The sequence below is a fragment of the Pocillopora verrucosa genome, chromosome 5 (genome assembly GCF_036669915.1).
Source record: "Pocillopora verrucosa isolate sample1 chromosome 5, ASM3666991v2, whole genome shotgun sequence".
In the NCBI taxonomy this organism is placed as follows: domain Eukaryota; kingdom Metazoa; phylum Cnidaria; class Anthozoa; order Scleractinia; family Pocilloporidae; genus Pocillopora; species Pocillopora verrucosa.
Genome location: NC_089316.1, coordinates 9,733,780 through 9,748,679, shown reverse-complemented (window position 1 = coordinate 9,748,679; position 14,900 = coordinate 9,733,780). Strand labels below are relative to the sequence as shown.

Here is a 14,900-nt window from a genome sequence, read left to right as displayed (position 1 = left end):
AGACGAGACGGAAAAAATATTTTTAAAACACTTTACCGTTCCCAAAATTTACCGTGTTTCTTATATGAAAGGTTATTGGTAGAAGTTAATCAACTCTACGAAGAGCGATATGCCGCCCTAACTCATGGCAATTTCAAGAAAAATCCAATACCCCAGTTGTCTTGTAAAAGACGGCGAATTTTGGTATATCAGCTTATGTAACAGGTGCCATTGTAAAAAATGGTAAGTCCATATTCTAGTTTAAATGAATAGATGCTTAAAAATCCGGTGTGGCTCCTGAATTTTAGTCCCCAAAAGAAGAAATACCACCTAACACTGAAGAGTATAGGTTAAGGGGCCCAAATTTCTGTCGCTTACCCTGCCGGCTTTTCTTCCTTCTGCAATTCTTTTTTTTTTTTACCCAAAGTAGGAGGGGGGAAAGGCGGGCCCTCCCCTAGATCCACCGATGACATGTTTTAACACAAGCACATTCCAAGTCGGACACTTATTTCCTGGCAAGGAGTTAAGGACAGCGCTTAATCAAATAGTTAACAATTAGCTCCAAGGAACATTTCATTTATCTTCGAAAATATAATCAAGAATTTCCGTTTCAGCCTCGTTAGAGATTTTAGTCCATTTGAACTGAGTTCTCCCCAAAATTTCCTTTGATAGGTGTTTCATGTTCGAGAAAGGAAAGTACAATGTAGGAGATTACAGAAAACAAAAGGAAAATCTTTATATGTCCTAATCTTTTTATTTTACTGTATTTCATTGTGTATTCATCTTTTTCAATATATAGTACAGTACAGAACAGTGATACTCTACCAATACTACATTTTGGTGATTACTTTTACAAATGTATATGAAGACAAAGGTTGATTGAAATTTTAGTTGACAGTGGATGAATTAATGACCGGAAATTTTCATTAAAATCCTTTAATGGATCTAACTAAAAGCATACGTTGGAGACTTAGCAGCTCTCTACTCAGTCTCGAACTCGGTTGTCAAACATCTCCGATTTCAAGAAAAGGGGATTTTGCAGGGAACATCTGATATGGGTGGCAGATCCTTGCTAAACTGAGAATATATAGCATCTAAATAGTTACCACTAAACCACAAAGCTAGTGCATACAGTTCTGATAACGTGTTTCAATTGCAAGAGACATACTTGTAAAAAAGCCACTCAATCATCAGTGGAACTGAGGTCTAAATGGCAAACTACATTAGCAAATTTGAAAAGGAATCGCTTGGCAAGTAAATAAATTGAGTAAATAATAACAAGCCGTTAACAGAGTATTATGGCGGCAGACTTAAACATCATACTCATGATAGCATTGTCTGCCATAAGTCTCTCACGGTGAAGAATTCGAAAGTTTCCCCAGAGCGCTGGCGTTCTTTTCCAAGGCAGATACCAAAAGTGATCGACAACCACCATAGTACTGCATTCCACGACTTCCGTAATTCCTACTTTACACTTGTTAAATTACATTCTACATTCTAGTTTAACTTAAACTCTAATTTAAAGAGGGAGCCTCACTTTGAAGCCTTTATGGCTTCTTCAAACTTCCTCGCCTTTTCCTTTTCCTATTTTGTATTTCCCATGTATTATCTATGCAAATTAGCTTTGTTCCCCTTCTAATATGTAATAAAGGCAAATGATAAATAAATAGATAAATCATTTCCGTGTATCACTCCAAGCACTACAGTGTAGAGCAAACCGTCTAGTTCAGCTTGTAGAAGTGAACACATAACGGCGGCACCAAAGTACAATGAACCATTAAGACATAAGAATATCCCGGATGAGTGATGCTCCATAATTGCTGAACAGAAATTCGCGATGAGAGGAGTAAAAATTGCAATTAGTGATTCATGGCTTTTTGGAGCAATTTTCAATTGGCCGGCGTAAACCAAAAACCAAAGTAATAAGAACAGCCAATAATGACGAAGTTTTGCATCGTTATTAGCCAATTAGGTTTCAAACTACAGAAATTGGGGGCAAATTACCAGTGACGATTCTTTTTCGTTTGGCGTCTTATTTGTTTCGCACATTGTGCGAGTTTTTAGACCAATCACAGAACGAAATAAAGAAAACCAAAGCAGTAGGGGATTACTTTTTACACTCAGTTAAGAATTACTCTATATCAAAATTTCAATCAAACCACGAAAACTCGATAGCTATTCAGTGACTTAAGCTCATCCAAACCGAAAAACTTACGACCTCCTAATAGCTATATCTCGTCTAAAGCTTTCTTTTCGGCTAAAACTAGAGTTTCGTGAGAGAAATTCCTAAAACTTCGAATTTTTTTCTTTTTGCCATCTGTTTCTTCGTGAAGGTCTTTCTAGTTTGTAGCCATAGCCGCCGTCAAACTTTACTTTAGCCTGTAAATGCAACAAGAAAAAGCAAATCAAAATTAATCAACAAAAATTTCACATTTCCCAGGGTATGGTTTTCCGCAAAGTGATTGGAATTCGGAATGTCAATTTAATGAGAATAAAAACAAGGAGAACCTGAAGAAAAACGCCGAGGGAAAAGGCGCGGATCAACAACAAATTCAGCCGACATGAGAAGCAAGGTCCTGGATATAACCCAGCCACAATGGTGGGAAGCAAGTGTTCTCACAACAATACCTTCCCTGGTCCTCAGGAACAATCAGCAAGTGTGATTCGTGAATACCTCTTAAATAAGCGCGTATGGTTTACAATGTTCTCCTACCAAGCGACTACTGTTCAAATACAAATAGCATATCTTAATATCGCCTAAGAACCAGATAAATGAATACATTATTCGCTTTCCGGACGTTTGTTCGGTTTTCATATTTTCAAACAAACTATAAAAGATCGCTCCAAAAAACACGGCTATAATTTATAAAAAGCACTGAGAAATGATAAGAAGGAAACAAAAACTAAAGCTATTGCTTGTAACTTATTTTATAATTATGCGAGATTCGTGAAACCATAGCAATGGTACATTTCAAGTTACTAAACACACTGGTATAATTTTCCAGCAAGGAACTGGAAGGTTTAGTTCATTCTCACAGTTATCTCTGAGAGAGATCAACTAACTAACCATCGCAGTGATTCGAGAAGAGTTAACAGTTTGAGGGTTGACCCATCCACGAAGCTGGTGCTTTTCGTAGGAAACATAAGGTTTTCGAATTTCGCGACGGATATTAATTGATCTTCATCATTTTCAAATTGAAAAGTATGTGTACTGTGCTTTTCTACTCTTACCTTGTATGGGTTGAAGACTGACATAGTGTACTTCATGAATATGTCCAAGTACTAGAGGCTTGCTTTCGTCAACAGGACCATGTGGCCTGATGTCTACATCATTGTGTATACTGCTGACCACATGAATGCACGTTGTAAAACAATTTGCTGCTGCACAGAGAATGAGGTGATCACCCCAAGCGCCATCTTGTTCCATGTATGTTAGGTAATCAGCCCATGTTTCATGTCCATCGACAAAGTGAAAGAGGTCTGTTCCATCCGGCTATAAGAAGAGACAACAATAAATACTTGAATTCCAAATAGCTTTTGAACAGGGCCGAGCACAATTCAAGGAAAACTCCAAAAATTTACTTCTTTACAATAGAAAAGTCTGTGATAACTTTTTTAGAAATTTAAACGCAGTGGGCAGACAGCAAAAGCTAAGAGAAACATCACGTAAGTGTCACACTACAGGAATCTAAATCATCATCATAATTAAATCATAAGGAATGAGAGTTTAAACAAATGTAACCATGCGAGTGAAATGTCAACTACTTTCTCAAATTGAAAAAAAACCAAAACATTCTGTGTAAGAAGATTATCGTTTAGACTGGTGAAAAGGTCATCGAAAAACATGTTCACCTTATTCAGAGCCGCACTAAACTGACGGTAGCTAATTGATTCTGAATTTATTCTGAAAGGAATATCTTTCTAAGCGTACGACGCAAATAACTAAATACAGCACTCTACTAGAGAGTCCATTTGAATTAGATGAAAATGTGGGCAGAGACTACGTTGCCCACGGCTTGAGGCACTGAAATCCACGATAGGAGCTTTCGACACAATCTTATATTGGGTGACTTTATTATCGAACTCTAGGAGAAAAAACCTCACTGTCAGAGTGCCTCTCTCCACGAGTGGAAAACTTGTGGAGAAATTTTCAGGCCATCCTGAAAATACTTGAAGATATCTGGCGTGAAAGTGACTAATGTCCCAGCAAGGACGAGTAGCACTTCAAGTAACGGAGGGAAAAATACACACAGTAATTAAACTACTGATCAACTTCTAGTTCATTTACTTTTGAACAGTACAGCAACTCACCAGTTTCGGGTTATCCCTGAGGTACTGAACTAAAGACTGTCTCATCTGGCCATGATGGGTTTTAATTCCTTTGACGGTTTCTAGTTGTTCTGACAAAGCATGGAACATGCAGTTTCCTGACCCTTGATTGTCAGAAATTCTGAAGCCCTTATCTGATGCAATCGTCGTTAACTCCTCTGTCAAGGTAGTGTTGTTGTTGACCGTGCTTGCGCAGAGTTGCATCCGTTGAAGATTCTGGATGGTTCGCTCAAGCAGCCCTAGAAGCAGATTAATTTTAGGTGCATTTCCTAGAGTCATACAATGTAGATGGAAGAGAAGGTTTCGTGACAGAGAAAAAATTAATCCATCACATTAAAGACCGAAATTTCAGTTTACCGCGAATATTTTTAACCCACTGGGAACTCTTCCTGTATCACCACTAAAAGCTGTGCGAAACTTGTATATGATCCGCCTCAGCCTCAAGCTCACTGCTACTGAAGCCATATCCGCCCAAATCAGGGCTGAGAGGAACACTTATCCGACGGGGTACTCTGACTACGTTTTATGGACGGCGCTACTCTCAAATGAACGGAATCTTTCCTTATTAGCAGGATCATGTATGGGAAAAAATTTCGTGATAACACAAATTGATCAAAATCTTCACTGAGAGGGCCAGGCTCCTCTTTCAGCTACAAGGGAAGACCTAAATTAAAAAGTACGGCGAGGAGTTGGGAAGACAGGCCAGTAACTTCATTTATTTACCAAACGCTGTCTTCTGATTCGAGAACGATAAACAGTATTGGAATAGGAAGTCGCAGGTAATAGTCTAGACTTGCCAGTTAACATTTTACATCCCTAGGTTTTCTTTTCATAAAAAATAATTATAACTAAATAAATAAATAATTTTAACCTGAGCTTATAAGACAATATGACCTTTGTTCCGCTCAAGCATTAACTTTTGGTAATTCACTCATATCAAGAAAATTAATTAAACTTGGGATGGATAAAAGTGGCTTTAAACGTTTCTTTTTCCTTTGCTTGTTCCTTTCTCACTTTTATCAGTTTGTACAAATTGTTTTCTTTTTGATGAACATGGGCGTTATATACAAACATTTAAAGATCTCCATCATGCTATGCTTTAGAAACCTATTCCGAGGTACAAGATTTATTCACATCAATGGCAGGATAGATTTGGATAACACAACGAAAGAAAAGTCTACGGAAAGAAATATAAAAATTATTAACATACCTACGTCATGAACTTTGTTCCACATCATATCAACGAGAAGGTCACATTGTTTCTCCCAGCTGAACTGCTCTTCATATGATGTCCTCAGTCGTTCGATCCCTTGAAGACGCGGTGATCTCTTCATCTTTCGGACATCATAAATTGCCTTAGCCCACACTTTGGGGTCCTCAGAATCAACCACAAAGGATGTGCCGAATGGTACAGTGCGCAGGGCATCTCCGAAACCCGAGTTTCCACTTACAAGAATGGGAAGACCAGCTGACAAGGCTTCCAACGCGGTTAAGCCGAACCCTTCCGTCCGGGATGGCATGATACAGAGGTCAACTTCACAAAAACAATCTTTCAATTTCTCCTTACTTTGCAAAAACGTTCTCACCGTCAGCTGACGTTTAGAAATACCATTCTGTAGCAACTTTCTCGTAACTGCCTCCTCTTTTCCATCAGGTGCAACCGCAAAAATCAGATGGTAGGAGTTGTCATTCAGTTCAACCATTGCTTTAGCAGCGATATCATGCCCTTCAAGACCGAAGTCCTCAGGGTCGTCACGACCAAAGGTCAATACCCTAAACTTTTCAGAGTCAACTGAGGCTTGATTTAGAGTAGAAAACTCTTTGAATGTTCCAGGAGTGAACGACATGATATCTTGCTCCTTCTCACACGAGCGAAGATAGGCAGAGTAGGCCTCCATCAACTTTGGTCCTACTGGTACAACTAGATTTGCCAATTTACACAAATCTATTTCGGCTGTAGTCTTCTCTCCTCCTCTAGCAATGGCTCTCGGATAGTTTTTGAACATTCCGAGCTCTTCAGGCGCAGTATACACCACTTGTACCCATTGGCAACTATGGGACTCCCTAATGATTTGGGCTTGCTTACCTAACTCGGCTCCATGACCCAGGACCACGTCAATTATCAGGTCTTTCGGAGGGAAGCTCAGCCAGTCAAGAGGTTCGTAGCCTGGACGTCTCTCTGCCTCTTTGATGACAATCTTGTGACTTTCTGCATCTCTCTTCTCTTCATCAGAACAAGCAAATTGTGGAACCAAGAGCGTGACTTCTACTTTGCTACGTTTGGCCATAAGGATGGCAAGGTGTTTGTTGATGGTACACAAATCCCCCCTTGATGAATTCCACTCTCTAGCCAGAAGAGTAACTTTCAAAGTTTTGTCCCACTTTGCTGGGTAACTACCTACTGGTGCAACTGGTGAGGTTCTCATCATTGACGGAGCCGAATCCTTTTGGATAATGACATCAAAATATTATTATTATTATTATTATTATTATTATTATTATTATTACTATTATTACTATTGTTATCATTATTATAAGAGAAAAGCACGTCATTTTCCAAGTAAGGTTTAAAAAACAGTTTTCACAGAAAAACCTTCTTTCTTAGAGAAATATCACACGATTCATACGATTGCCATCGCACAGAGTGATGTCATTGCAGCTATCATAAGCTCTTCTTAATTGATTTCAGTTACTACTTATGAAGACATACCAAGAATGCTTCATACCTGGTTCAAAAACCATTTCTCTCGTCCAGGAACTGTAAGTACTTCATTAGACATGCTTTCCATACAAATCAAATCCTGTCCTTGTCTTAATTCAAGCAGGTGTAAGCAATCTTCTTCTCTACAGGACACTTGGTTGTGGTTTGTGCACTTGCGATCTTCCTGCTGACAGTACGGGCATTCAACACAAAATTCATGCTGCATCCTACTCAAGAATGGGAACTCCTGTGACATCTTGTCTAAAATGTTCTCCATAAACAATCGCACACTTTTAGCAACTTCGGCCAAAGTTGAATTAGACACTGGAAATGCCTCTTTTTTAACTTTTTGTCTCAAGAGGATTTTTATGAACTTCTTCTTGCAAATCATAATCATATCATTAATGACGCGTCCTTCAAGAACGAACCATGCACCATTCTGGTAGAGTTTTGGAGCCTGTGACGATCCATTTGCACCGCACCAAGCAACCGATTTTGAAACAAGGCGAGTAAAAACACCACGCGGGACAAAGCCTTCTTTGAAATGAAGATACAAAGGACAAGGATCCGTAGATGACGGCTCCATTTTACAAAGCTCTTCAGGCGAAGAGCTCAGTTGACATGGTACAAAGTACTGAACGTCAGCCGGAGATGGTAAGTATTTGGCAATCAAACCAAATTGCTCCATCATGTCCAAGATGTCTTCCTTCTTAACTCCTTGCTGAATAAGGGGTGAGAAAACGTAATCAACAAGCTCCATCTTAAGCACACCACTTCTCTCGAGCTCAAGCCAGTACTTGGAGTGCACAGGATCCTGAAACCACAAATTCCCTTTTTAAAATAAGATCAATCTAACAGTCAACCTTTAAAAATACCCTATTTATTTTGCAGTGGATCTAAAACATTTCCTTATTCCCCATAACTAAGGGTGCAATGAGTGACAAAAGTACTTGGCACGCCATCCCTTAGTAGTACAATATTATAAGAAAAATTTGTACTTCATCTCTCGTTAAGAAAGTTTCTAGAGAAACTGTGGTGCTGCGTCGGTGGGAGAGTATAGCAGGTAATTTAGTGTAAACAACTGAGTTAAAAAACGAAAATTGGCCAACATAAAGGGTTAAAAGGCTAAAGTTTCGAGCGATAGCCCTTCATCAATCGTTCTGACGAAGGGCTAACGCTCGAAACGTCAGCCTTTTAACTCTTTACGGAGGCCAATTTACATTTTCAACTCAGCTGCTAACACTAAATTACCTGCTCATCTCTTATTGGTTAATTGAATGTCCCCCCTTACCTCCCAACCCCCAAAGAATGTCGTAATATATTAGAGACCATTTTGTTAACATTAGGCAATATTGAAACGGGTGGGAGAAAACCCAAAATGTTGTAAAGAATGCCACAATCATGAAATAACAAACGAACAAACAAACAGACAATCGTGTTAACATTTTTTCGTAAAGAGGAAGTGAGAGGAAGGTAACAAGTCCTGCGATCTGTAATCATCTCGATGCATAGTAGATTATCTTTTCCTACCGCTTTTTTGAATGCTGGGATGGTTATAAGCTTCTTGAATAGATTGATTAACCACTGCGCCTTCAGAATGACTGTACTACGGTGTTTCACAATCATTCCTAAGTCGTGATAGAAATTCAGCATGGTGTGAAACTGTTCATTGTCTTCTATGAAACACACATCCTTGGCATAGGTTTGAAGATGGACAGTATTTGTGTGGTATACATTGTCAGCTACCAAAGCTTCAATGACCTTTTCGAAGTTAAACCATCTAGAAATATAAAAAAATTTGTAATCAGTCCTAACTTACAAAAAGGAATACATAAATCGTTGTGGAAATTGGTAAAATATGCTCATAGTGTAAGAATAGAATGGTAGAATGAAGTAAGCAGCGAATTCAGCATATAAGTAGCGCACATGTAGCGAACTTCAACGTAGCGAACTCAACAAGAAGCGAAACCGGCTGTGAAAGCTATTCGTAAGTTTCAGCACAGCTGTTGTTAGAGAAAAAAATGAGCTGAACATCTCTTGTGCTTATATCATTATACATCATACTTCACCTCACTGGTATCTTCTCTCCCATGTAAGGTTCCTTTCGAATTACTTCCAGGATTCTCGCTCGAAGAGCATGAATTCCTTCGGCACTAGTGCCATCATTGTCTCCTTCTTGACCTTTCAATTATAAATTATGCGAAACAATTAGTGCTTGTGAGAGAAGCCAGGGAGGGGCAAAGATTTTTCCTTGGACTTTCGATACGAGTTCGATGAGAACTAAGACCATAATCAACAGTTTCGTATTCGGAAAGTTCTATTTCTACTGCAGCACTTTAAGTCATTTTTTTGCAATGGATGATAACTTTCATTAGTTGAAGATAATTTGGTCGGCGTGAACATTTGTTGTGGTATTTAATATATAATCTATGTTAATAGAAAAAAAATGAAAAGAAAATAGAGAAAATACATATTAAAAATATCCAAGAATTATCGAAGCATTAAAAAGGTACCAACATCAAAAGTAGATAAATATTCACATTGAAGCAAAAGGATGCTAGCAGTAAGATGTGGAAAAGCAACTGGTAAATCTCCAGTGAATCCAATCAACTTTATCTAATGATGACTTTGTCTGTCCTCCATAGAAATCAAAGTAAACTTAACCACATTAACACATTATGTTGAACCCAAACACCTGATTTACCTGCTTGACGATTTCTTTGAAATTTAAAGAAATTCCGGAATTTCCGTGCGAATGATTTGTCTCCTTGAGTGTTATCAATGTAGAAAAATGGTCGGATCACATGTTTTCCATATTCCTTACTGGAAAGCTCACGAATTATCTTGGATGTAACATCCTTGGTATCTTCGTATGGCTTGTCAGCATGGGTGCCGACGATGAACACTGGAGGTCGGAGATAGGGCAGCACGTTAGGCGTCTCAACCATTTCTTCTTCAGTTGGTCTCATATTATGAACTGTCACAAGCCACGACAGCAGATTCTCTAGATTTGTCTCATTGTTCGGGTTCTCCAAAGTTACTTCATGAGTTCCCTGTCTGGCATATGGCTGAGCTCGGGCATTCAGTGGCTTGCTGAGGTTGTGAACGACGATGTACACAGCTCTTGACGAAAGAAATACCGGGTGAGCAGCATAGTACACATGTTGACCCGCAAAATCCCACACATCTGCGGTTATCGTGGATCCTTTCTCGATGTATGCACTATCAGCATCCACACCTTCAATGATCATGTTCTTTAGGAGTTCATCAGCCTGTTTTTCAACGGCATTAGGAAGTACGCTGGCGTTGATAGCCATTTTGGACTTTGTGCTTAGATTATATCCTTCATGAACTTCGCTTAACGGCCCAGATCTATCTGGAAACTTAGAGACCGGATCCTCGAACATGGAAACCTAACATTTTGAAATAAGACGAAATATCACTACAGTGGATACCAAATTGCGTTAGAAACTGCATGATTGATGCATCTCCATTTACACAGTAGATTTCGATCTACCTCGTCATGTCAAAACAATGAAATGAGCATTAAATGTGTGAATTCGTTTGAGATCATTCATAAAAAGTCGAGTTTCAGAGTAAAAATATAGTAAACGGACCTGATCGGCGAAAACATGTTTTGTGTGCAATTCTTCTCCTGACTCCACTCTGTGTTCTTCCTTAGGCTGTGCCCCTACTGATTTCATTTCCGAGTCTTCCTTCTCATCACGAACAATCGCGTGATACCTTTCTGTCGCTAACAGTTTTGCTATATCCGTTGTATATTCCAAACATTCAGACAAACTTGACCTGTTCGCACAACAAGGTGTCCAGTTCTTAATTTGCTTAACTTCAATTTCGAACTTTGATGGCTCAATTTCGATCCCGTCCGTACTCTGTTCCTTGAAGTCAAATGGCAGACCTAAGAGACTCTTCTTTAAACTTGTTTTACCGGCACGATCCTGGCCAACCAATATTATGCGACCACGATAAACGTTCACAAATCCATCTCTAAGGGCCTCTTCATAAATCAATCTTGCGGAATGTCCTTGCGCCAAAATATCGGGAGGAGCTACAGCTGCAAGTGAGGGAAAAGAAAAATTTAATATTTCAGTAATTGCCTATTGTAGAACAGTAAAGTGAGAAACAAAGAACATTTATACGATACATCACGACCTTGTGGAGGGTGATACATGTAATACAAGGAGCACATTACTAAAATTAACTTCCATGAAAGTCATATCAACTTTTGGAAGATTAAATGTTTCCGGTAAAAGAGAAAATGATCTTTTTTAAAATTTCAGGTAAATCTGTCACATAAGACGTCCTCAACATTTTCTTGTCGTAAAATAGTGACGGGATTTTTCGTCTTTCTTGCACTGTGAGCTTTCAAGCCGGGTTCTTTTGTACCATTTTCAATTTTAAATGCTTGGAAAAAGGTTTGTAAAGTACACGAATACTGCACTCAACAACAAAACCAGCCTGCTTCCGACGGTTACGCTTTTTTCAAGTGCACACCCCGAGACTCTATAGCCAGAACGATCGGTTGGCAAATTTAAATTAAACATTCCCACAAAGGGATTATCAGACGAAGCTTGCAACGATTCATACTAGCATCAATCCTCATAATAAATAAAATAGTAAGTGAAGGTTGCATTTTTAATTGTACAATCGACTCTCGTCCTACGAACAGCTCGCTATTACGGACACCCTACCATTGCAGACAAGAGGCATCCCCCGGAGAAACGCACAAAGAATTGACTGAAATATACTCCCGCTATTACGGACTCTCGCTATTATGGAAATGCAGACACTTTCATAACCCCCAGAGCTCATTTCACTTGTTTTTCGCTTGCTATAGCGGACATTTCGTCCAAAACCCTGACTCACATACTATAAAGCGACAGTACTATAAGGAAAATAAAGAAACCATTCTTTAATTGGGTGCGAGCATGAAAATTTCCTGCTTAATTGCGGCCAGATCTTTTTCCGGTTGGTGAGGCAATGTTAGAAACTTTATTTTTGCGTAGTTACATATTATCTCATATGTTTGGAGACAAAACAATTTTTTTCTCTCGTACCCCGCTATTACGGACTCTCGATCTTACGAACACGAAATCTGCCCCCCCCTCTCCCCCGAGGGGGTGTCCGCAATAACGGGAGTCGACTGTATACGTATACTTCAAATTGGATCTCTACGCGAAGATGGAAAGAAAGGCTTCACCTACTTGAAGCTCTAATCTTTATAAAGAAATTACTTCAGAAACTATCATTTGAGATAAAAATCACCACAGCGCTAGAGACATACAATCCTTACTCCGAGATAACATTGTGCTCGAGTATGCTAAAGATCTATTGCCATATATTCATGTAACACTACCTGCAATGTCTACGGAGATCGATCTTGTCGTCGTATCCACATGCTTAATAAGACTTCTTATCTCTACTAGAGTGAGCGGATTTCCTTCAACCAATAGTTTTCTAAGGTCAGGCAGTTTTCTAACCACATCAAGTACCTTCAGTTGGTTATTTCTCAAGTCCAGCTCTTGAAGTCGTTTCAAGTATCCAATACTTTCAGGCAGAGAGGACAGTCTGTTGTTATTCACATATAAGCACGTCAGGTTGATCAATTGTAGAAAAATAACAGGTAGCTTTTCAAGACGGTTGTGGCTCAAATTCAGCGATAGGATATTTGCAAGTTCTTTCACGTTCTCTCGTCTACGCAGAAACCTCTCTAAGCGATAAATCCTCAGACCCCTGTCCAAATTTCTCCTACTCAGATCTAAAGTTTTCTCTTTGAGATACAAAGTTTTCTCTTCGAGAGCCAAAGTTGCGCTGATAAAGGATGCGGGTTTAGTTAGACGTTTCACTACAAAATAAAATAATTATAAAAAACTAAGTACCACATGACAGTTCGCTGTCAGCTTTGCCCCTCTACCTGAATAATGCCTACACCTATAACACAAGTATTTCCTAACGAAACATCCCTGGAAACCTTAATTAACAGGAAAGAAGTGCAGGAGTTTCACATTAAGAGAACTAAACACAGCTTAGAAAAATTGATATAACTGGTATAGGTAACAGGAGCAACCTAGTTTTGACACTAGGAACAAAACCTCGCACTCCATTTTTCTTCTAGCAAACATAAAAACAATTATGCTATTAATAATTTTTTGTCTTTTTTCCACGGGGAGAAATTACTGCTAGTTATCCAAGCTCATGTTTCATAGAAGCAGCCACTGCCACAACAGACATACAATTGTAACAAACATATTCTCACAGTTACCCTTTCAATTCAACTTTAGTCAGAAACCTATACTCAACTATTTTTTTTTTTTATCTTAAGACGAACACTTGACTGCAAAAATAATGTGATTTCTGTCAAGGCCTATCCACTGGAAGTGTTCTCGTTTCCATTAACGAGTGCCAATTGGAAAGAAGTGTTCCACAATGGCCACTCTGCAGGAATGGCGTTACTAGACTATCTGAAGCTTTCTGCAATGCTTTTCATTCAATGTCATGGCGCAACCTCCAAGCTATCAGCGAGTCTGGCTTCATACAAGAGTGGAGTATGTGATAATTTACCAAGCATTTTCTATTAAATCATATTATGATAAGTGGTTGCATATTTTCTTCCGTCTGTGTCGGCATTTAGCCGACGCATATTAAGGAATCCCCTTTCAACCCAGGTTTTTAACAAAACCAGTTGGAGAGTATTGCAATGGGTGCAAAGCGTATCATTTGACAAAGACACCCTGTGAAAAAAAAACACATCTACTTAAAAAAGCAGTGTAATTGATAAGGCAGGTTGTTGGGAGATGGGGCGGTAAGATGGTTAGAACCCTAAACCACAGATAGAGAGGTTTTGGTACAAAACCCCTGGCTGCATCATGCTGAAATAATCATGATTAGCTCTGGCACCTCATATACCAATGAACTCAAGTGCAGACTTTACCGTCAGTTTGTCAGACACATCAATGAATAGGGTAATTTAGTATTATCAACTGAGTCGATAACGTAAATTGGCCAGCGTAAAGAGTTTAAAAGCTCACATTTCCAGCGTTAGCCCTTCGTTAGAGCGACTGGAGATTTTTCTAGAGTTTTGAGGCTTTCCGAACTGTCTAGATGTAGGGAAGGGCCGCAAACTGCCATATGCTGCTCAGAATGGTTAGAGAGACTAAAGTGTCTAGCGACTGGTTAAGATGTGTCTTTGTTACTTCTTTCTACTTCGCGAAGGTGTTCTCGGAATCGGTCACTTAGTCGTCTTCCAATGTTTTACCAATGTACAACTTTTCGCAAAAAGCTATACATCGCTGAAACATCTTTCAAATCTGCAGTGTTAATCCTCACGGCCAGTTGAATAAAAGCGCTCGTTGATGGCCAATTTACGTTATCAACTTAGTTGATAACGTAAATTACTCTGTTATATTCCACCACCGACATAGCACCACAGTTTCTTTAGAAACCTACCCCCTTTAGATCAATGAATAGTCAATTCTACTCACCTACTTCGGAGAAAAGGTCTTCCACATATTCACCTGTTAATGCTGACACTTCCATAAAAATCTCAACAATATTGTTTCTATCTGCATAATTCTGAGCTTTCTGAAAGAACAAAATATATAGTCGAAATCTCCCACCACAAAGTAACAGTGTGTGTGAGCTGCATTCCTAGAATAACTCCGAGTTAATATTGGGAACATAAGGAAAAGAAATATAGTACACCATTGATTACCAAAAAAATGGGTCTAATCAATTTTTTTAAAGGCCTGGTAAGAGAAGTCTTGAGAAGCACTTTTGTTATTAGTAATGACTGTCCTTTTGACAACCTGGGCGTCAGTCATCATCAGAGTCCAAGGAGGAGTTTTGGTAAAATGATGTGATTCTCCCTCCT

General features: G+C 39.0%; 1 protein-coding gene across 6 annotated transcripts in view; it reads right to left on the bottom strand.

Moving 5' to 3' along the window:
• Positions 1-726: 726 nt before the first annotated feature.
• The window catches only part of LOC131781894 (uncharacterized), a 71,570-nt gene continuing 57,396 nt past the window's right edge, over positions 727-14,900 (bottom strand). For 2 of the 6 annotated variants that reach the window (XM_066166914.1, XM_066166912.1), the window contains 11 exons: positions 14,512-14,611; positions 12,387-12,875; positions 10,627-11,084; positions 9,714-10,422; positions 9,079-9,190; positions 8,540-8,789; positions 7,035-7,823; positions 5,519-6,752; positions 4,291-4,577; positions 3,211-3,472; positions 727-2,358 (listed from right to left, as the gene is read on the bottom strand). In XM_066166914.1, coding sequence (XP_066023011.1) covers positions 2,354-2,358; positions 3,211-3,472; positions 4,291-4,577; positions 5,519-6,752; positions 7,035-7,823; positions 8,540-8,789; positions 9,079-9,190; positions 9,714-10,422; positions 10,627-11,084; positions 12,387-12,875; positions 14,512-14,611 — 4,695 coding nt within the window. In that variant the 3' untranslated portion in view covers positions 727-2,353. The remainder of the gene's footprint in view (positions 2,359-3,210; positions 3,473-4,290; positions 4,578-5,518; positions 6,753-7,034; positions 7,824-8,539; positions 8,790-9,078; positions 9,191-9,713; positions 10,423-10,626; positions 11,085-12,386; positions 12,876-14,511; positions 14,612-14,900) is intronic. The other 4 variants (XM_066166915.1, XM_066166918.1, XM_066166913.1 and 1 more) reach the window with 3 other exon arrangements.